The sequence below is a fragment of the Morus notabilis genome, unplaced genomic scaffold, assembly GCF_000414095.1.
Source record: "Morus notabilis unplaced genomic scaffold, ASM41409v2 Scaffold273, whole genome shotgun sequence".
Lineage (NCBI taxonomy): Eukaryota > Viridiplantae > Streptophyta > Magnoliopsida > Rosales > Moraceae > Morus > Morus notabilis.
This window is the reverse complement of record NW_010357426.1, coordinates 6,519-30,000: the sequence shown is the minus strand read 5'-3', so window position 1 is coordinate 30,000 and position 23,482 is coordinate 6,519. Positions and strand designations below refer to the sequence as shown.

The following is a 23,482-nucleotide window of genomic DNA, read 5'->3' as shown; positions in this document are numbered from 1 at the left end:
AATATCGTGTACTCTCTGATTTCAGCCACATACTATATTACAAAAGAAAGAGAAAATTACAGAATTTACTTTTAAAATTTTTACCTCTTACTCTTGATAAATACACTTTTGTTACTATAATTATTTGACTAAAAAAATTGTAAATCAAAAGTAAAGAATAAAAATCCTGAATTATACACTTTAAGAGTATCTCATTTTCTTTTTTTTCCATGCTCATTTTTCTACTTGGGCTCAGAAAACTCCACTAAATGGCCGAGGCCCAATAAACGCTTGTGCGATTCAGCATTAGAAGCCCAAATATCGTGTACTGTCTGATTTTAGCCACATACTATATTACAAAAGAAAGAGAAAATTACATAATTTATCTTTAAAAGTGTATGAATTTTTAGATAAATATACTTTTGTTACTATAATTATTTGACTAAAAAAATTGTAAATCAAGAGTAAAAAATAAAAATCATGATCTATGCACTTTAAGGAGTATTTGTCTCATTTTTTTTTTCCATGCTCATTTTTCTACTTGGGCCCAGAAAACTCGACTAAATGGCTGAGGCCCAATAAACGCTTGTGCGATTCAGCATTGGAAGCCCAAATATCGTGTGCTGTCTGATTTTAGCCACATACTGTATTACAAAAGAAAGAAAAAATTACAGAATTTATCTTTAAAAGTGTATGAATTTTTATATCTTATTCTTAATAAATACCATTTTATTATAATAATTATTTGACTAAAAAAATTGTAAATCAAGAGTAAAAAATAAAAATCATGATCTATGCACTTTAAGGAGTATTTTTCTTTTTTTTTTTTCATGCTCATTTTTCTACTTAGGCCCAGAAAACTCCACTAAATGGCCGAGGCCCAATAAACGCTTGTGCGATTCAGCATTGGAAATCCAAATATCGTGTGCTGTCTGATTTTAGCCACATACTGTATTACAAAAGAAAGAAAAAATTATAGAATTTATCTTTAAAAGTGTATAAATTTTTATCTCTTATTCTTAATAAATACCAATTTATTACAATAATTATTTGACTAAAAAAATTGTAAATCAAGAGTAAAGAATATAAATCTTTACCTATGTATTTTAAAGAATATTTGTCAAGATTATCCTTCTAGAAACAAGAGTTCAAGCTCTAAATATTATTCGAATACATTTGATTAAAACAAAACACATAATAAGCGACTTTGGTTCGATATATGTAGGATATTATCCTATCCAGAATTCAGAAAAACGATTGTAAGCGTGGATAGAGTTTTCTTAAGAAGAGATTTTAAAAATGTATTAATAAAGTAACACTATTTTATTTTCTCATGTCACTAAATAACTTGCAGGTTATTTTTTGTAACCTCCAGATTATCTTAAGTTATTTTCCGTAACTTATGGGTTATTTTTCATATTCTGCATGTTATTTTTTCATTGTGGCATTTGTGTAGTGACTAAATAATACAGTTAAAAAAAACAATGGTTAAACATAGATAAAGAGGCTTAAATAAAGGAGTGAAGGGCTTGAACTTACTTTTCTGTTGGAGGATGGGATTAAGCGACGACGTTTCCATGTGCTTTTGATTAGGGCTACAACTACTCGTTTTAAGTGTTTATAATAAAACTACGTAAGTATTGATTGCATGGTCGCATTGTCTTAGCATCATATCACTTTATTCCTACGATAGGCCTAATAGCTGACCACTCTGCAGATTTTTCATTAGTTAACGATTGATTTTAGTTCCAAAAAGGGAGTGAGGCCGAGGGACAAATAACTAAGCTATAAAAGGTTTTTTATTTTTGTTAATACGGTGTCTGAAATTAACGTTAAACTATACTTGCAACCACAATGACAAATTAGTTGATTTCATCGGTAATACTAAAGAAGTTACCAGACCCGAGAAAGCGGCGGGGTGAAAAATTAGCCATATACAGCCAGTGAAGGTGTCAGGATTTATCAATAGCGAGGGTAAAAAATTTTTTTTATCAAGATTATACTAATGTTTATGGAGGTAATAAAATTGAATGTTTTATTTTTTTAAATCTAAATAGTTAGCTCAATAAAATGTAGAGAACTATTAATTTATGAGGGCCAAGTTTAAGTTCTACACATATCTCATATTAAAATTAAACTATTATATTAAAAATAATAAAAAATAAAAGCTAGGAGGGCCGTGGCTCCTTCCCATTAATTTATGGGTGGCCAAATCTAATTTATACACATATCTATTATATTAAAATTAAAATTATTATATTAAAAAAGTAATAAAAAGTTAAGTTTAATTTATACACATATCTATTATATTAAAATTAAAATTATTATATTAAAAAAAGGGATAAAAAAAAACTAGACCCCCCTCTGACTTCATCATTGTATACGGCAGATGCAAAATTCATGTATGTATTTGTAAGAGTTGCATTCTCCAATTACCCAAAGAGGAAGAATTTCAGCCCCGTTTATTTCATCGATTTAAATTTATAATTTAAGTTTTTCTACAGTAAAAAACTCTAAAAAATAATTAAATTTAACTTTTTTATTACAGTAAAAAGCTCCTACAAAAACTTATATCTTAACTCGAGTTTCACTTCACGCGTGTTCGTGTTCGGTTGCCTTGGGATGTAGCTGGAGATCAGTTCGTAAGTAGCAGGGCACAGTATGGGCCGAGCACTATATCTTTATTGGGCTATTGGGAACTTTAGAGGACTGCCACATTATTCATGCTTAGATTGACTTATGTCTGAAAAAAAACATTTGTAAAAAATAATCACACTATGTTTAAAATACTAAACATACCCTTATGGTATAATAATTAGTATAAACTTTGATAACGGCTGGTTAGCAATCTGTAACCGCCGTGTCACCGACCGATTACCAATCTCTAACCGCGGTGACACCGGCTGGTATCCACAGCGGCCAATACCCATCCAGATACCAATTGGTTACCAACCGGTAACCTACATGATACCGACTCGTATATATTTTAGTACTCGTTACCGCATAAGAGATTTTAAAATTATTTAAAATAAAATGTAGTAAATTTAAAATTTATGTGGAAAATTGTTTTTTTACCACATAAATCTAGTCGTAAAAAAAATTACGAGATAAAAAAACCTTTTTATTGTTATTTTTTAAATATTTTAAAATTTATTATTTACTGAATTTAGTTTTAAAAATCAGGTATTTCACCACAACTTCTGCTCTAGTAATAGAGGAAAATTGGTTGCCCGTCATAGAGTATGTACAATATTATAATGCTAGATGAGGGTTGGATTTGGGAGGGTGCAAGTTCAAATGACATGGGGAAGATAAATGAGGGTTAGATTTAGTAGGGTTTAATCTCAATCTTGCATTGTGTAAAAGAAAAATATATATATATATATACTAGCAACACCACACAGCTCAAGAATCAAGATCTAAAGAAGCTAGGGTTTTCAATTGCCAAAACTCGTTCAAAAGCCTAAAGAAGCAAAATAATGGCCTAAATTATGCTCATGCATTTTGTGAATGAATTGTGGCATTGAGACGAAATCGAGCAATGATATATTAGCAATATTGTTTATCCTTAAATATATAGTATGAAATGTAGACCTTGTAACAATTGATGATTTTTTTTAGCAATATATACATACACATATGTAAAACATATGGTTTTCTTGTTTATGTTAAAGTAGGACATTTGTTGCTGTTTTATTACTTTTTAATTTAATAATTAAAATCTTGTCATTTTTAATTCTTAAAGAACTAAAAATTCTTTCTTTTACTCGTTCCAACACTTAAAAGTTTATGAAAAAAAAGAGAAGTAAATATTGCATTTAAGGAATCATTAATTCATAATGCAATGGTGCCAAAAATAATACATCTCAAACATCTTATTTTTATATAATATTGTTTGTGTCAAATATAGCAATGCTAACATTTAGGGTTCGTTCATTTTACCGATTCGAGTTTTCAGTTTTAGATTTTTATAGTAAAAAGCTCTCAAAAAATGTCACATTTAATTTTTTCTGTTACAGTAAAAACTATCAGAAAATATCACATCTCAGCTCGAATTAAAAACTCGAATTCGCGGAGTGAACGAGACCTTAGTATATATACTTTGGAGATGGTCTTTTTATATTCTTTCTATTATTGCCAAAATCACGTGAATGGGAAATGGGACAGAGCAGAGCGTTTGAAAGTTGAAACTACCCTGAAAACTTACCCCACTATCCAAGACACCAGTAATTCAAAAAAGTGGTCTGCAGCTTTCGGTGCCCTCCGCAAATCACGTCCTCCTTGGTCTCCTTACCACATATTTTCAACATTATCACCAAGCCCCCACACACACTTTTTTCTAACTCAAACACCAAATGCAAATCAAAACAAAGTAAATTTTCATTTTCATGCACAATTCTCAAGATCATGATAACGACAAAACATCCAAATTCCCAACCAGCAAACATATAGGAATTGTTTCATAAAATCTCAATATATTACTACAACACCTAGGAAATGAATTCTCCACCTCTTATCATATCAAATTGTATTAAATTCAGAAAAGCACGTGAATATGACAGAACTTGATAAAAATCTGACGATCACCGCGGACTACATTTACTATTGATTTTTTTCCCCCCCGCTTTGGTCCCTGAGAATTAATTAGAATACATGAATTATTCTAGGTGTAACCTTGCTTGTATCTGCGGAAGAGATCCTCAGTTTTGGCATTCCTAAAGGCACAACATCCTAACAAATAGACCGCAATAAGAGCAATTAGGGTTATGAGCAAGACGACGACCGCTCTTTTTGCCACCCGCTCTTCGCCATTCTTTCCGTAGATTCGCAAGCAGACCGGCTTTGCAGGAGTCGCAGTTGTAGCAAAGCTGTGTCTGGTCGTTGCTCCAATTGAGGCAATCCATGTCGGCCGCTGTGTTTATGGGGCTTATCCAGTATGTTGGGTTCACAAACGTGTATCCACATTGGGTTGGTGGTTTACAACATCCTGACTGTAAAGAGAAAAGGCAAAAGAAAGAAATGAAAAAGATAAAGAGGAGGAATATTTTTGAAAGATAAAGATTAGTTTATGTATGTATATGTTGTTGAGCAATCTTGATCACTGTATCATGTGGTTTAGTTTTTTGTCTAAGCTAATTGTTATTCCATATGCTTTGTTTGTAGTTCTGGCTTTAGATGGAGGTTGCTTAATTGTAGAATAATTTGACCTCATGACTGGGGTTTCTATGAGAAGAAACTAGAAGGATGGATATGCTTACCGAGAAATGTTTTATTTATTTATTTATTTATTGAACTAAAATGTGAAAAGTAATTAACCAGAAATTAGTTAAGAATTGATCTCGTTTTTGTTTTTCACGTTTTTTGAGAAAGAAAAAATGAAAACGTTTTAAAAACGGCGTTTGACACAATAAAAGTAAAAACAGAAATAAAAATAATTTTTTAGTTTAATGTAAAATGAAAGAGAAATAAAAAATGATTTTTAGTTGTTTTTCATTTTTTGTTTTCGTTTTCTCTTCTCTCGAGTAAAGAGAGAAAAAGAGAGACATTAGTGAGTTTTTTTACACTGAAAATAATTTCTTGATAAAACTACTAAACGTATTTTAAATATAATTTATGTCTGACATTGAAAATATTTTTATTTTTATTTTCATATAAAAAATAAAATTATTTTAGAACGAATTTTAAACGCGCCCAATATTTTTCATATTCCTTGAAATTTTTTTAACAAACAAAAAAAGAAACTAAAAAAAGGAGGAAATGAGCTACATATTATATGCTGGCAAAAGCAGCAAATGTAAAACAACTAAACAAGCAATTATAATTTTATTTTTAATTTTTTTTTGTGAAGCATATTTCACAATATTTAAAGACACATATCTCCAAAACTTTGATTTTAGAGATGTTTGTAATCCACTTGTACGCTACTCTTTTTAAAAAATCATTTTCAAGAAGCTGATTCTCTGCTTTCCTTTTTGTGAACTATTCTTAAAAATAATAAAAAAAACAAAACAAAACAAAACAAACAAACAAAAAAAACAAAAACAAAATACAATCTAAATACGTAAAATAAAAAAATTGAAACACCACTTTAGAGTTTAGATAATATATCAATAACGCAATAATTCATGTTATTCATCTCTGCACTAAAACTAATTAAGCAAAAAAACTAAACCAAAAAATTGTGTCAAGTTTTTTTATACCTGCAAGGGGTTAATGTGGGCATTAAAGAAATCTTGAGCCATGCGATAACTCTGGTTCAACTCAGCACACATACTGGTGGAGCTAAGGCAAGTCCTAATCCTTTCCCACTTGTAGGAGCTTCTCACTCTCCGCCGAAGCCAACCGGAGAAGTCGTCGAGACGATACTCCAAGTAAGCGCGGCTTGGCTCGAGGTGACCGGAGCCTCTCAAGGTGACCATGTACACAAAAACCACCAAACACGCAAGCAAGACGATGAGAATCAACATGGCGACGAGGTAAGTCACGAGCAGCCACGGGATTCTCCAAAAAGCTCCGACAAACCCGGCGAGAGCCACGACCAAGATCAGGATGCCGAGGATGATGACGGGCCATTGCAGGATCTTGACGCAGGCGTTGTCGGCCTGTGAGTTGAGCCAGATTCCGGTGCCGATGATGGGGATCGAGAGGAGCACGGCCACAAAGTTTATGGCACCGATGACATTGTTGCTCAGTGCCATTTTTTTTCTTTCTTTTTTTTTTTTTTGGTTTGGAGATAATCTTTTGGGGGGGGGGGGGGGGGGGTTGTTTTTTTTGTTGGGGGGGGGGTTTCTTTTGTTGGTTTTTCTTTGTTGCTCGAGAGAATGAAATAATATTGGAGGTTGAAAAAGGGTAGGGTAAAAGACAAGAGTCAGAAAAGTATTTGTTGTGGTGATATACTGAAGAATAGTACTTGTATTATTTGGCGAAAGCTTCAGGCATGCATAAGTGAGAGAGTCATAATATATAATAATAAGTTTTGTAAGGTATAATAGCAAGAAATTTATTTTTTATTAATCAAAAATAAAAAAAAAATTTTGTCGGAGATGATTATTACACATTTGCACGGTCATTTTTATATAAAAATAAATAAATGTCTGTGTTTATAGTGCTATATATACTTCCACATGTTACATAGCAAAGACGAGTACTATATTATTTATGAACCGTTTGATCATTTCAAGATTTGGGTATAGCAAAATTTTGTATCTAGAGTTCAAAATGACTAGATAGAAGAGAAATAAAATTTGATAAATGCCACAAAAAAAAAAAAAACTCAGCTAATTTGAATTTGTGCAAGAAATTTGAAGTTTTTACTTGTGACGCTACACAAATAAACTAATAAAAAATCAACAAAACGTTGCATAAATCCAAACTACTATTTAAATTTCAAAACATACAAATGTACACTATAAATGTCTCCTAATATATGGTAAATTTTTATTGGTATCCTGTATTTTGATAGCTTGTGTTTTTAGTAATTTTAAATTGGCGTCTTGACGTTTTAAAAAATTATTTTTTAACTTTAAGGTTATTTTTTTTTTATGTAAAATGTTAAATTTTTCATTCTCATTACTTTATTAAAAACTACTAAATTGAAAAAAAAAAATATTTTTAATTTGAAGCATTATTTTTGTTTTTAATTTTTAAATATTAAAAAAAATCTCAAAATTTTTATAAATTTATTATTAATTTTTTAATTAATTAATAAAAAAAGTAACTTTGACATTTTTACATTTCAAAAAAATGACCTTAAATAATTAAAACATAATTTTCTAAAATCGAGATACTAATTTAAAAATATTAAAAATATAAAGTATTAAAATATAATTATATTAAAACACAAGGTATATTAATATAAAATTTTTTCCATATATATAAAAAGTTTAGAAAGGAAGTGTATAACGCGGGAGAAGTACTTTTGTTGCGACTTGCGAAACCCACTACGTGCCCTTTTTTGTTCCTTACCTTGGATCATTGAAAGCTAGTTTTGTTTAAAGGGGGAGACGATAGTTTTTCTAGAGCGGGTTTTGATGCTTTTGGTCTAATCACTTTTTGAAAAGAAGTACCTTGGACATGATGCGAGGCGACAAGAGCTCGGAGAGAGAAATTAAAAGCTGCAAAGAAACTATACAAATGGGACTATTTTGCCTGGGAAATTTTTTAATAGGATTAAAAAAATTAAATCATAAATATCTTGTTACATGTTACATAGCAAAGACGAGTACTATATTATTTATGAACCGTTTGATCATTTCAAGATTTGGGTATAGCAAAATTTTGTATCTAGCGTTCAAAATGACTATATAGAAGAGAAATAAAATTTGATAAATGCCACAAAAAAAAAAACTCAGCTAATTTGAATTTGTGCAAGAAATTTGAAGTTTTTACTTTGTGACGCTACACAAATGAACTAATAAAAAATCAACAAAACGTTGCATAAATCCAAACTACTTTTTAAATTTCAAAACATACAAATGTACACTATAAATGTCTCCTAATATATGGTAAATTTTTATTGGTATCCTGTATTTTGATATCTTGTGTTTTTAGTAATTTTAAATTGACGTCTTGACGTTTTAAAAAATTATTTTTTAACTTTAAGGTTATTTTTTTTTATGTAAAATGTTAAATTTTTCATTCTCATTACTTTATTAAAAACTACTAAATTGAAAAAAAAATTAAGAAAAAATTATTTTTAATTTGAAGCATTATTTTTGTTTTTAATTTTTAAATATTTTAAAAAAATCTCAAAATTTTTATAAATTTATTATTAATTTTTTTAATTAATTAATAAAAAAAAGTAACTTTGACATTTTTACATTTCAAAAAAATGACCTTATATAATTAAAACATAATTTTTTAAAACTCCGAGATATTAATTTAAAAATATTAAAAATATAAAGTATTAAATATAATTATATTAAAACACAAGGTATATTAATATAAAATTTTTTCCATATATATAAAAAGTTTAGAAAGGAAGTGTATAACGCGGGAGAAGTACTTTTGTTGCGACTTGCGAAACCCACTACGTGCCCTTTTTTGTTCCTTACCTTGGATCATTGAAAGCTAGTTTTGTTTAAAGGGGGAGACGATAGTTTTTCTAGAGCGGGTTTTGATGCTTTTGGTCTAATCACTTTTTGAAAAGAAGTACCTTGGACATGATGCGAGGCGACAAGAGCTCGGAGAGAGAAATTAAAAGCTGCAAAGAAACTATACAAATGGGACTATTTTGCCTGGGAAATTTTTTAATAGGATTAAAAAAATTAAATCATAAATATCATAAAAATTTTAAAAATTAATTATATTTAATTTTTTTATTATAAAAAAAGATTTTCATATAAAATTATATATCAATTAAAATTAAAAATTTAAATCAATAAACTAAATAGACATAATACTTCTCTATTTTTTAGTCTTTAAATTTATATAAAAGATTATCTATCATATATATTTTTATTAATATAACGTAATTTTAATTAAATTTAATTATTAAAAACTCACTTTATCAATAAATTGGTACTCAAAAAAGTTTCTTTTTGTCCATCTAAACATTTTGAGATCAAGAAATTGAAGATGCCATGTGCGCTTCCAACACTTTTAGCACATGCTTCCACAAATGCATATATAATAACAGGATCAATTACTTTGCTTCTGTTAGCTGTATTACATTAGCTGTATTGCGCTCGGCTTTGTCGCTGCTGCTAAAAAATAAAAAAAATCCTCTAATTTAGCTTAGAGGTTTATGATTATTTTAATGGTTCATTATACAAGAACTAGCATTATATTAAATACTCCCCTATGCCATTTGAACAATTTTTTTATTCCTATTTAGGTTTTTTGGACCCCGTTCATTTCACCGATTCGAGTTTAAAATTCAAGTTTTGTTACAGTAAAAAATTTTCAGAAACAGTCACATCTAACTTTTTTATTACAATAAAAAATTTTCACATAAAATCACATCTTAACTCGAATTAGCGAACTAAATGAGCGTTTATTGTCTTTTGTAGGTAGTGATCTCTAATTAAGCTGGACGTCATAATATCTTTGACAATTAGATCATAAGAGTCATCATGAAAGGCAGAGCTACCTAGTGTGTGTGTGTGTGTGTGTGTGTGTGTGTGTGTATATATATATATATATATATAGCAGAATAAAGACTAGTGAAATTTTTGACATCCAACACAAGAGAGTTACCAAAACTACAGTCCATACTTCTTGCTCTTTCGTTATGATCATGATCTAATGATCTTTTAAGTTCCTCTAATCTTAACGTTATTATAAAATAAATTGAACTCCTTTACTATTTTTTTTCTTTTTTTTTTAGCTCAGATTATAAATTATCAAAATGATAACGTTTGCTATAATCTTTACAAAAGTTTTGGCGGTGTCTGTGGTGTACTTTGTTAAAAGGGACAGTCACTAATCAATGGTTTCCAAGTAATCCATCGCCTTAATTTTCTTTACTTGATCTTATCAAATCTTTTATTTCGCCTCAATAATATCTTGTTTCTACCTTCTACATATATTTTTATCAGTATCTTTTCGGTGTCCTCTGTCTAGTTGGCTTTATTTTCTTTTTTGCTTGGGTAATCATAGGTAAAATCATATTTTAAATCATAACTTTTAAGCGTCGCATAATGTATCTCAAATCTACTAATTTGTTCAAGTTAAATAATTGTTAAAAATAGACGGAAATGTTCACGTCACGAGTATCATGTGTGATTTAATAGGAGTTTAACGGGGGTTTAACTCCATAATTTTACATGTTAGGATTTAATAATTTTTGGCATTTTTTATTTCACCGATTCGAGTTTTCAGTTCTAACTTTTTACAGTTAAAAATTCTTAAAAAAATGTCACATTTAACTTTTTTTGTTACAGTTAAAAGCTTTAGAAAAATGTCACATCTCAATTTAAATTAAAAGTTCGAATCCGTGAAGCGAACAAAGTTTTTTTTTATCTTTTTATTTCACACTAACGGAGGTCTTCATTTTTTTTTAGTTGTCCCCGAATTATGCACTCTTTTGACTTTTCTTCCTTTTGGATTTTTTCTTTGGATTTTATTTTCAAAAGGGTTTTAATTGTTAGGGAAAATTACGCTAAACATAATTTGAATACTGAGAATGGAGAGAGTAAAATGGCGAAAAGAAAAATATACGCACAATTACAATAAGAGCTTTTATACAGATTCACTAATTTAATTATACTTTGTTGAAGATTGTTATAAAAGAATCACTCGATCACTCTTATTTTTCTCTCGCTCTCAATAGTGTTTCGAGCCTCTCAACACTCTATTTTCTCTCAAAAAAGCGTCACACTAAAAAACCCTAATGATAGGTATATATGTTGTACAAAATAAAAAAATAAAAAAAAAATCCCAATCAACAAAAAAACGCCGACTTGGCACCACGGCAGCTCTTCCCAAAGTCGTGCATATACGGGCTGGCGCAGTGATGCCCACTAACCGGGGCTGCAACGCCATGCCGTTTTCGCTCCTTTCTTGACTTTTTCTCTTCTTCTCCACGTGATTAGGCTCCACACTTCGACAGTAATAAGGCATTTTCACTCTTGAAATGGATTTTTACTTGTCTGATAGGTGGCAACCTAATTAAGATGTACTTAAAAATCTTAATGCTAGTTATTTTTTCTCTTTATTGTGTTTTTTTTAGAAAAAATTATAATTAGTCACAAATTATATTAGGTAGCAAGACTTTGACGCCAAATAGTCCATAATAGAGAAAATTCATTTTGTCACTCCAAAGGACCAGTGACAGACAATGGCGTGGCTAATGTATCATCTTTTCGATACGAAATTGAAAAAACAGTTACAAAATTTTAGTGACGAAATGTTTTGTAGCTAATTACAAATAAATAGCTAAGTAAACAATTAATTGCCACTAAATGCATATGCATACACACACATATGTATGCAAAAATTTCATAGGTACTTTCAGTGTCCGACCTTATAGCTACCAAGAAAATATTTGTAGCTAATTCATTTAGCTACAAGTTAATATTTGATATATTGCTACAAAAGTATTTTGTGCTCAATATATTGCCTTGGTGACAAAGACAAAGCAGCGCATTCGAACTATCACGATTTTCTTCATTTCTGGTTACAACTTATATCTTTAAAAGAAAATGAATTATAATAAAAAAGAAAGGAAAAAAAGATAGATCAAACTTTTTAAATCTTTTTTTGTTGGCTAGAACCGCTTATCTCATATGTGAGCCCACAACACACTCCATTATTGTTGAACAGCGAAAGTCAGTACACATACTGAATTATTAAATTATTACGAAGATTTTATTGCCAAAAATTTCAACCTTGTTTGACTAAGATAATTTGTATGAATTCTGGTATCTGGATATCGACATTAATAATATTTGAATGATATACTTTTCTCAAACTGAAGTTTAGTACTTGTTTATATGCCGAAACGTATGACATATCTTTCCATAGTTTAGGTTAACAAATGATCTTGATTGAATTTGAATTTTAATAGAACAATGTTAAGGACACTTTCAGTAATTTAAAGCACCACACACTCTAACAAAAAGCGAGCCTTATCTTTTATTAATTGTCATATTTAATATTAATGGTGTCTCTAATCATTTTGATGGGAATATAGATATCCATCTTATACAATAGCTTCAAGAATCAAGTTGCCGCGATCGATAATTATCATTTTTATGTTTTTCAAGTTACAAGAAAATGTTGCTCATGTTCTCGGACTGAAAAATCACAATTACGAATGAAAAGTAAAATTTAGCTATGGCGTTGGTTAGGCGCCATGTCACACAAGGAAAGAGCTAGTTGCATCATTATAGAAGTCATAACATAAACATCATTCATAGCCATAGATATTGCTTATTTAATATTGGGGATACAATTAGTTTCTTAGCCAAGTCATATCATTTGGCTATTATTATTATTATAATCATTATTATAATAATAATTATTATTATAGTGTATATATATATATTGCATTTATTTGATCCAGTTACATTTTATTTACTTATTATTGTAGTTGGATCCATGCTCTTTCATTCTGTTGGTGACGTTGGCATTTCATCAGCACTCGCAGATGCTTCTTTTCAATTCTGCAAGCACAACATATGGTTTAAAATGAATCATTCGATCACAGAGACCAATGCTTGTTCTTTTGTCTAAAAAATTTAAAAAAAAAATAACTCGAGTTTCAATTTTATTTAAGTTTATGTTCTTTTAAGTTTCAACTTTATTTAACTTTATTCAACTTTATTTAAGTTACAATTTCAACTCAAGTTATAACTCAAATTCAATTCAAAAATTACACTCAAGTTACACTCCAAAAGAACAGACCCTAAGTGGATGTTTGGTTCATGAATTCAGAATCATGATTCAAAATTATTCTCAATTTACGTGTGTTTTTTGTGAGAAAAAATACTGTAGCGAACTACGAACCATGATTCGAATCAGGGTTCGAATCCACTAACTAAACAATACTTAAAATTAATATTGCAAAAATATGCACATCATACTCTTCATATTTCACATGCATGCACATTCCATCTATTTAATTTTTTTTTTTCAAAGTCTCAGTTTGATTAATTTTCACAAAATAAATTATGTGGATAAATGATGAGTCCTACACTTAAGTTCTGAAATTGTTTTCGTGACATTCTTTATTTGAGATTTCTAGAATAGCTACGTATAAAAAAAAAGAAAAAAAACCCTATTAACAGAGCATTGCTTTATGCAAGTAATAGATTTTATCATATTTTTTTCGACTAGCATAATACAGTACAGTAAGATCCCGTTCATTTTACTGATTTGATTTTAAAAATTGAGTTTTGTTACAGTAAAAAATTCTTAAAAACAGTTACATCTAATTTTTTTATTATAATAAAAAATTCTCACATAAAATTACATCTTAACTCAAATTAAAAACTCAAATCAACGAATTAAACGGGTCCATAAAATCACATCTTAACTCAAATTAAAAACTCAAATCAACGAATTAAACGGGTGATATCTACCTTTACTTTCAACAAAATTTACCTTTCTTTTGTGGCAACACTCATTGTCACTTTCGCTATCGCTGTTGTCGCTGCAACTACTATTGCCAGAAATACGATCCTTAATCCTCCTGAAAAGGTTTCTCTCCTTCTGCTCGCACTTCACCGCGGTACCGCCATTAGTGAGGTGGTTGTGGTTGTGACGGCCATTAGTTTTGTTGGCAGCGCAGTGGCACGAAGCGGCGCCGTTAGTGGTCTGGTGCTTGGTGTGGCCGTGGCCGTGGCCATGCCTGTGGGTGTGGGTGTGGTGGGGGCCGCTAGCTTTGTTAACCCCGCAGTGAGGTTGAGGTTTAGCCGCAGTGTGGCACGCCTGGTGAGTCTGAGCTTTGCACGTTCCCTGGTTCGGGCAGGAATGGACCTGGGCTGGGGCCTGGCAGCTCGGCTTAGTCTCCTGTTGGCTGTGAGTTCCCTTGGCCCAGCCGGCCATTCCAGACATCTTCTGGCCCAGTGAGCTACTGCCTTGGCATTTCTGCTGGCAGGTCTCATTGGCGGGCCTGTTGCATTGGGCTGAAGCCATTTCACACCGAAATTAAGAGAATGGAGAGTTTGATTTCTTTGTTTCTCTTGCTTGGTGCTGAGAGGCAATCTTGTTGAGCTCTTTATATAGGCAAAATTGGAACAAGTGGGACTATTTTCAAAATATTATATAATGTTGCGCTTTGAATCTGCTTTTGCAATTTGCCTTAATGGGACTGATGAGAAATGACACTTATTCCATGGACCCTAGAGGAAAAATTGTGCTGGCCTTTTCTCAGCCACTGAAAGAGTTCTTTATATCTATATATTTGGTTTTAAAATTTTGATGCCCATATTGATTGTACTACTTATATTCATATTTAAAAGACACGGTGAGTTCTCTAAATGATCCATATATTAGTTTAAACAAGTTTTGATATTTCGTATCGTAATAAAGAGATTATATGTCTGCCTCTATGATATTCTTAATGCAATCATAACTATTCCGAGTTGTACTATATTTATTTTGTTCAAAACGAACTTCGATACTAAACTTACATGGAATTCCCTACTTGTGGCTTAAAGAATTTTACACATATTTGAGAAACAAATTACAAGAGAAAAGGAAGAGGACATGAAGAAAAAAAAATAATAATAATGGCGTGTGTACAAACCATGCATTTTGGTTTTCAATTTGAACCATTAAGTTGAAAATATAATTGATATGACATTTTATTCGGTGCTCGAATATAAAATGAGACTTCATTCTATTTTCTAAGTAAATGGAGAGAGATTAATTGATATATCTAATTAGGTTCACACTTCCTACTTTAATTTAGTGATAAAAAGTTAAAAAGAAATAAACAAAAGTAAACATAAGATAATGAGAAAGAAATAAACAACCTATGGAAAAGGCATACTAAAACACCCGGAAAGAAAAACAGAAATTGTAGAAAATAGGTCAATATGAAAAATTTAAGAAAGTATATATGCCAATTTTTAGTTATAAAAATTAATAGGCCATAGACAAGTTATGGTTCATAACCAGATAAGTTATGAACAAACTTGTTAAGTTATGGTTCATAACTAGACAAGTTATGGACAAAAATCGTGAATAACTTGTCAAGTTATGGTTCATAACCAGACAAATTATAGACGAAAACAGTAATTTAGCCTATTTATTAACTTATGTAAACTATTGGCCTATTAATTTTAATTCATCTCAAATCTTAACATATTTCTCTCTTTCTCCCAAAGAAAAGTGATCTACTCACCCAAAAAATCAAAAGAGACGTCATTGAAACCCTCTACCAAAAGATCTAGTGGGAGACGTGTCTGCTAATGACGACAATCAATACGTGTTGTATATCTTTACATTAAATAGAACGCTTAAATTGAAATAAAACGTATTGATTTTGTAATATAAAGAAAAAAGAAATAGAACGCTTAAATTCAAGTACTAAATTAAAAATAAATAAAATAATTGATTACAGACAATCAGTTAAAACTAAAAAAGAAAAAATGTGAATTATTATGAGAAAAAACAAATAAATTACATAAAACAAAAATTAATTATATATGGAACATACTTAAAAATAACCTATAAAGACATATCCAGTAATATATATGTCTTAATCAGTATTTTTATAATATTGTATAATAATCGATATTCTTAAAATTAAAGCTTCAATAATAGACATTTTATGTAATTATTTCTATTATATATAGTATACTCAATTTTAGAAAAACAATATTATATATATATTTAATAATACCATTAATTTTTAATAATTATAGACATTTTGGCACTGGCATTGGAGACTCATCCACGAAAACAAATACAAATAGACACTGGTCCAGTTCAAATTCAAGAAATCACTGTGAGTATAGAAGGCCATTTTCCGTTTTATAACTTTCACTATTAAAAAATATATAAACATTTTAGATTACTTGTGATTATCATTGTTAAATGATCTACTAGATGTCAATATTGTTTGATATATACTTATTTGCAGAAAGATACCATTGATTCTAACAATGTGGGGTTGTTTTGTCGATGGCAAATGATGTTAGCCGAAATAGTGGATAATACAAAAAGAGGAACAAGGTAAGGAAGAACAAAATTGAAATTCATACAAATGTAATTCAATATTTTTACCAAAACTCGGAAATGAAAGTTGCAAGGATGTCGAGGCATGTGAGCCACGTTTTCCTTAAAACAGATTCGTCTCCTCCGGTGAGTGCTTGAGGCAACGTAGGACGTCCGTCTCTGAGGATACACCGACAACGACGGTAGGTCGATGCACTATCGGAACCGTCCGGCAAACTAGAACTCGGACCTTTCCTCTATCACCAAACCGAACTACAAGAACACAAAGAAACTGGAAAAAGAAGAAGAACTCGTTGGAGAAGAGCAGAATATGCTTTTGTGTAAGTGTCCCTCTCCTTCATGTGAAGACGCCTTATATAGGCTCTGGAAAATAGGTTATGAAACCAGGAATTAAAGGCCTTAATCTCCATTTTAATTGTGCATAAAACGTTTCCTGAACCCGGCCACAATACACATCCAGATTCATGGATAGGTTATGAAACCAGGAATTAAAGGCCTTAATCTCCATTTTAATTGTGGATAAAACGTTTCCTGAACCCGGCCACAATACACATCCAGATTCATGAAAAAATTGATTCAATAACCAGCCTTTAACATCACAATTAATCTCGGTATTAAGCATCCCATTAAGCCTTCTTTAATCTCATTTACCAGCCATTAAGCACAGCTTTATGCTAAGGGCAAACGGTTGGAAGCTGGAAGGTCTTGGTTGCAACAAAAATAAAAATTGCAAAAGTAAGCTTGCACATAGGAAATTTTCCAGTCCGGCATTTGTATTCGCAGGTCACGAGCGCAGACATTAGGCCTCCACCCGCTGGGATCGTGCTTCGCACCCCCCCTGCACGTGAGAGAGCCTCTCTAGCATATATGTTTACCTAGGCTTCAAAGTGCAATCACTTATAAACACCACATTAGCTTCACTCCTAGCAAATGTGGGACTTTTTGCAATTTTCTTCTACATTTACCATTCTAAGTAACATACTTAGATCATCAATTTTTCATTCACCCAAAAATCATTTTGAGTGTATGAATATTCGATTTCGATCTCCTCAGAGAATGCAAATCCATCGAGACCTGTCCTAAAAATTTATTGAACCTCATCCGAATATAAGCTTCAAAATGAGCCTTTAAAATGGCTTAACAAGCCATTTTTCTAACAAATGCACTATCATAACATGGAAAATTGCAACGAATCCCGTCCTTTTTTTTTTCCAACATACTATTACTAATTTTTTCCCCTTAAATATTATAGATTATCTTTGTGCACAAACCTAACTAGTTATATACTTATTGAGCCTGATCTGCCACAAGCAACTACACAATTACGCACCAAAACTGAAACAATTAATTCATCGCTTAACATAATTTATCACTCAGATAATATATTCTTTATCTACAGACAAAACGAAAATCAAAAGTTACCTGCAAAATCTTCTGATAGAAAGGCCACGTTTCTCTCTTCCATTAAATGTGACTATGCCACCCAATGAAAGTATATTACAAACCAACATGCTACAGAGTCATGTTGAAGAGGTATGATTTCTCATCATGTTTTAACATATTTCTCAAAAACAAAAAAAAAAGTATTGTTGTTTGTTTAAATATGACTATAACAAAATTCTTTTCTTCTCCATAAAACACGTTTCTGGACAAAAGCAAAAATCGCAATGGTAGGTCTGAATCAATACTTCTGGGACATGGTTGATCTTGAAGGTTGTTGGACCTAGTAGATTTAGTGGGTACGACGTGTATAAGGTATACACGTACAAGTACATGATTTAGTGGTGTTAGTGCTGACGCAGATGAAACATGCAGTATTCATAGAGGAGCTTGTGCGGTAAGACCTCCAACAGAGAAGATAGGATCAGTTAGGTCCAAAGGAAGCCGAAGAAAATGGATTCTAGGGCTTACTTTGTCGCCAAATCGCCAAGACACCAACTTACGCACATAGGAGGACTTCGGATACAGTCATGTAGATCGCATGACGAATTATGGTGGGAGGAGTAACTGCACGGTTAATGGAGATTTGACTCGAAGAGTGTGAATAAGGCTTATTTGGAGAAGTGCTCCGAGAACAAGGTCAGGTTGCCTCTAGAGTGAGAATATGACTCGTAAGGTGTGGATAAGGCTATTTGGAGGAGTGCTCCGAGGACAAGCGCGGGTTGCCTTAGGAGCGGATGTATGACTTGATTGGTATGGATAAGACTATTTGCGAGAGTTGGTAAATTCTCACTCTAGAGGAATGCAGGTTGCTTTGTGAGTAAGTTTTACAGACTTTCAATAGAGGAGGCAAAGTCCACTTTAGAGGAACACAGGTTGCTCTGAGAATAGATGTCAACAGACGAAGTTTTTTACGACTTTCTGGAAGTGTGCTCCGGAGCGGCGGAGTTCAACCACGGAGGCGATTCTCAGACTCTTGGAGAAATCTCAGATTACTTTGAATATAGCTTGTAAACGAGTTTGGATGGATCAAACAAAGTGTTTTGAGACTTTATGAGGATGAACACTCAAGATCTGAGCAGAGTCTCACTAAGTATTTTGAAGATCTTTAAGCTCAAATAGCACAAACTCGAAGAACACATAGCCTTAAACACAAAAAGATTTCGCTCAGAGGAAGATCACTCAAAGTTTTAGTAAGAAAGAGACCTTCTTAGATGGTCAAGAATAGCTTGAGTGTTATGTCTTTGAGGTGTTGATAGAAGGGGGTATTTATAAGAGAAGTTTGGAAGATTTTGAAGGTTGCTCCGGAGCCGTACAATCATGCCTTGACAGAGGCTTGTATGAACTATTTTCCTCCGGAGCAACTGCATCAGGTGGCTTTCCTATTTGACAAATAAATTGGTAAAAAATAGGTGTATTTGGAGACAAAATCCAGAATTCTCACTGACATTGGACCTTCCCCAAGTCTGGAGCACATGGAGTGTTTGACTAAGTCTGGTGCTCCTTGGACGTGTCTATTCTCGGAGGTTTGAATGCACGTCAGACTAGTTCCAGAGCGTTGCTTTCCATTTTTGGCTAAATAGCCGTTGCTGGAGCACCTAACACATTCAACCTCCCTGGATCACGGGAAGGACCTTTGGACACAGAGGAGTCTTTTAGAGTATGAGAGGTATCTTCAGTCATAAAGGAGTCTCTTGGAGCATGGGAAGTGTCTCCGTGGCAGCGTCCACATTTACGTCTTTGGTATTGGCACAAAGACGAACTTCAGCTAGCTCCGGAGCAAAAATGCTCATGGGCTAATGCTAGAGGGTAAGGTGTTATAGCTTAAATTCCAGGCTTTTGAGTCTCCGAAGGCTAAGGAAAGGGTTTCTAAGACTCCTAAAAGGTAAACAAAGACTTTTAGGGGTTAGATTCTCCATCACCCTATTCATTCCTTAGCCCAATTATTTTAAAACCCCCCAAGCAGGACTTAAAATCGGATCGGATTAAGAAACAAATGGGCCCGTTCGATTACCCATGACTTGGGTCCACGAAGCGAGCCCAACAGTGTCACGTGATAGAATTATTGGGCATGGACCCTTGTATAAGCCTTGTACAGAAACGACCATCAACTACCAACACTTGACTTAAGAACCTTATATGGATGGAGGTCTTGGATTCAAGTGTTAGGGGATGTGAAGAAATCCCTTAGGGCCGTTAGATGCTCAGAGAGAACAGTATGTATGAGTAACGAGTATAGGACTCGACTATGCTGGGATCCTGCTAAGTGGACTCCATGGAAGGTTGAGGCGTTACAATATGAGTATTACGGAGAGGCCAAGGTCAAATACTATGTCATTAACTTGCTTGATCCTCCTATTGCTACTGACCCTCCTATTGCTACTGACTGATGCATCTCCAAAGATGTTATCATGTTCATAGATGTACATAATGTATAAAAACATCCTTAGTATGAGTTTGAGGACTTTTTTTTTTCCCCCTATAAATATAGTGAAAGCTTCATAAAAACTTTGTTGATTCTTTAATCAGCTGTTGTCAAGCATGTGTGCTATAAGGTACACAATTTTTTGCTTGTAAATATCTCTGTGCTTCAGTTGCTGCAAACAACACAAAAGACAATGTAATATATTTTTGTTGTGAAAATGCTATATCTTTTTTTGAAGAAAGAAGTTGTACCCGCCTTTGAAAGTAATAGAGTACTGCTCGAAGCAACAGAATTTATTCATCAACTTTATTTATTCTTTAATGCAACGTTATATATTTGTTGCATATGGAGTCAAACTTTTTTATCTTTTGTCATATGTCCGAAAAGCATCATAAAGGTAAATTTCTAACAGATTAAGCTATAGATAAAAATAAAGGCAAACTCAAATTTCTCTTCTAATTTTAACGTCATAAATGAATACATTGATGATATAAGACGTGGCACCAAAATGCTAAAGAGAGAGTTTAATTCAAGTACTCTCTCGCTCAAGGCAAGGTATTAGAACTTCAATGGTAATAAACAACTATTATTTTTAATATGAAATTTTCAGTTGTATAAGAATTTTTTTTATTTATCATCAGATTAAATTCATATAATGCATGGTTCTGTATTTTTTTTGTTATTTACTTTTTTTTTTTTTGCCTTATGAAATGTTATTGTAGGTTTGTATATTCAAATACGAGTGTTTGAGAAGATCCGTCCTTCCTGAAGTATTATAAAAAAGCATTGGCTTCTAAGGTAACATTAAAGTACCTTATAAAATTCTCTAAATTTTTTAATCCTAAGTCAACCTTTCTAATAATCTAAATTTTCTTAAGCGCAAGAACACAGAGCTATTCAAGTATCTATCTCTTCAAGTATTTCTGATACATTAGATAAATGCATGACGGGACAGAGCAGATCCGCTTCTTTTAATTCCAGCTAATGTTATTTTGGTCTTGTTCATGGCTGCACCAAAAGAATCAGGAATAATCCCTTAGGAGAAGAATCAACAATATTGTCTAATCTCTTCTCAGCAACCCTTAAAAGGTTGATGAACGAAGGAAATTTCTATGCGAGACAACAACACCTTCGGAACATGTTTATTTGACCATATTAGAACACCGTATTGTATACTAATACATGTGTGGTGTGATCATTTTATTGTATAAACTAATACAAATAGTAAATTATTACAGTTTATGAATACGACTCATTTTTAGTGTATTGTATTGAATTGTTTTATAGTAGATTCATGAGACATGACTAGAGGTCGGGGTTAGACTGACATAGGGTTAATACCAGAATTTATGATTGTTTAAAAATTGAGGAGACACAATGCAAATTTATATTTTGTAAAAATTATATTTTGACCTTAAATTTTTTTAATAATTTTATTTCTACCAAAAAATCTTTGAAAAATTATATTTTGACCTCAATTTAAAAAAAAAATTATATTTTAACCTCAAATTTTTAAAAATTTTCATTTTAAGCCTAAAATTTCTAAAACTTTTCATTTTGACATTTTACACAATATGTCATGACACAAAACACCATATTGTATTATAACAATACAATACAATACAATATACTTTATACAATACAAGCTACTAAACATGTTCAAAATTATTATTTTTTCTCTGAGCCTTAAAGTATGTCCTAATTCCTCTTGTTGTTGGTATTTGTAAATGTTTTTGCTTCCTTATTACTTTTTTTTTTTTTTGAAGTGCTTCCTTATTACTATATTATTATTATTATTATTATTTGTTAAATTTATTGTTATTATTTGCTAAATATTGATTTTCTTTTCATGACATAAATAATATTTCTGTGTGGCCCATGCATTAAAAGTTGGTCTTTCCACATTTAGTTTGTAATTCAGCCGTCAATGCGAGGGATCTACTCGTTATGGATCAAGCTCCCTCCACAGAGGTAAAATAGACAAAAACGTCGACAAATAAAAGAGGTACAGAGACAACGTAACAATCTATTTTTTTAAAAAAAACTAAAATGTAAACAATTTATCGAGCAAACAAATATTGTTTTTTTTTTTTTTTAATTTGCCCCTATCTTTCTTAGAAACTAATGAAATAAAATATTATGGGCCCATTTAGTAACTTTTTAAAATGATTTTATTTTAATATAAAAGTGAAAATAAGATTGTTTTGAGAATTATTTTAAGATCGATTTTGATATTGTCTTTGGTTGTTTTTTTTAAGAGATTATTTTGAGTATAATAAAAAAGTGAAATCATGTTTGATTATATTATGAAATTTTATTTTGAATGCATATAATTAATAATCTAAAATTAGTGTATTAAGTAATTAATAATTAATAATCACTTAGCAAATAAAAATTAATATATTGGTAGTATAATAATAACCGATATATTGTTATAAATTAGTACATAGTAATTACATTATATATAATAAATTAATATGCTAAATAATTTAAAAAATGGTAATTAATAACATAATAAAAATAATTATTATATTAGTAATGTACTCATAATTATTAGTTTATAAGTACTTAATTAGTGTACTAGTAAAAAATAATTAGTATATTAATAATTTATAAGTATTCTATCTATTAATTAAATAATTAATTTTAGTTACATAATTAAATGATTATTAATTTCTAATGTTTTTTTAATAACCTACTATTTGATATATTACATGATCAATTTTTGGTAATTATTTTTAAACAATAATTAATTAATAATTATAATTTAATATTAATTATTATTTGGGTAATTATTGTTCATTTATTATTTATCAACTATATACTAATTAATAAATTAAATTTATATATTATATGATTGATATATCAATTATTAATTAATTATTTAATAACTTATTATTAATTATTCCATTATTAATATATTTTTATAATCAATTTTTGAGAATTAATTTGCAACTAAATAATTAATTACTATTTATTGTTTATTTTAATTAATAATAAGAAATTATT

General features: G+C 31.0%; 2 protein-coding genes across 2 annotated transcripts; both read right to left on the bottom strand.

Annotated features, from left to right (window-relative positions):
• Positions 1-4,384: 4,384 nt before the first annotated feature.
• Positions 4,385-6,714, bottom strand: LOC21386755 (protein TORNADO 2). Its single transcript, XM_024170298.1, is given in 3 exon segments — positions 4,385-4,774; positions 4,776-4,970; positions 6,180-6,714. Coding segments are annotated over 3 exon segments (825 nt in total). The 5' UTR covers positions 6,678-6,714; the 3' UTR covers positions 4,385-4,642.
• A 6,233-nt stretch (positions 6,715-12,947) lies between these two features.
• LOC21386754 (putative uncharacterized protein FLJ46204) lies at positions 12,948-14,600 on the bottom strand. Its single transcript, XM_010089948.2, has 2 exons — positions 14,026-14,600; positions 12,948-13,085 (listed from the first exon to the last, which is right to left on the bottom strand). Exons 1-2 carry the CDS (start codon positions 14,557-14,559, stop codon positions 13,080-13,082), a joined length of 540 nt encoding a protein of 179 aa, XP_010088250.2. The 5' UTR covers positions 14,560-14,600; the 3' UTR covers positions 12,948-13,079.
• Between the last annotated feature and the right edge of the window lie 8,882 nt (positions 14,601-23,482).

Coding starts and splice junctions, on each gene's coding strand:
- LOC21386754 (XM_010089948.2), bottom strand. CDS start 14,559: ATGGCTTCAGCCCAATGCAACAGGCCCGCCAATGAGACCTGCCAGCAG.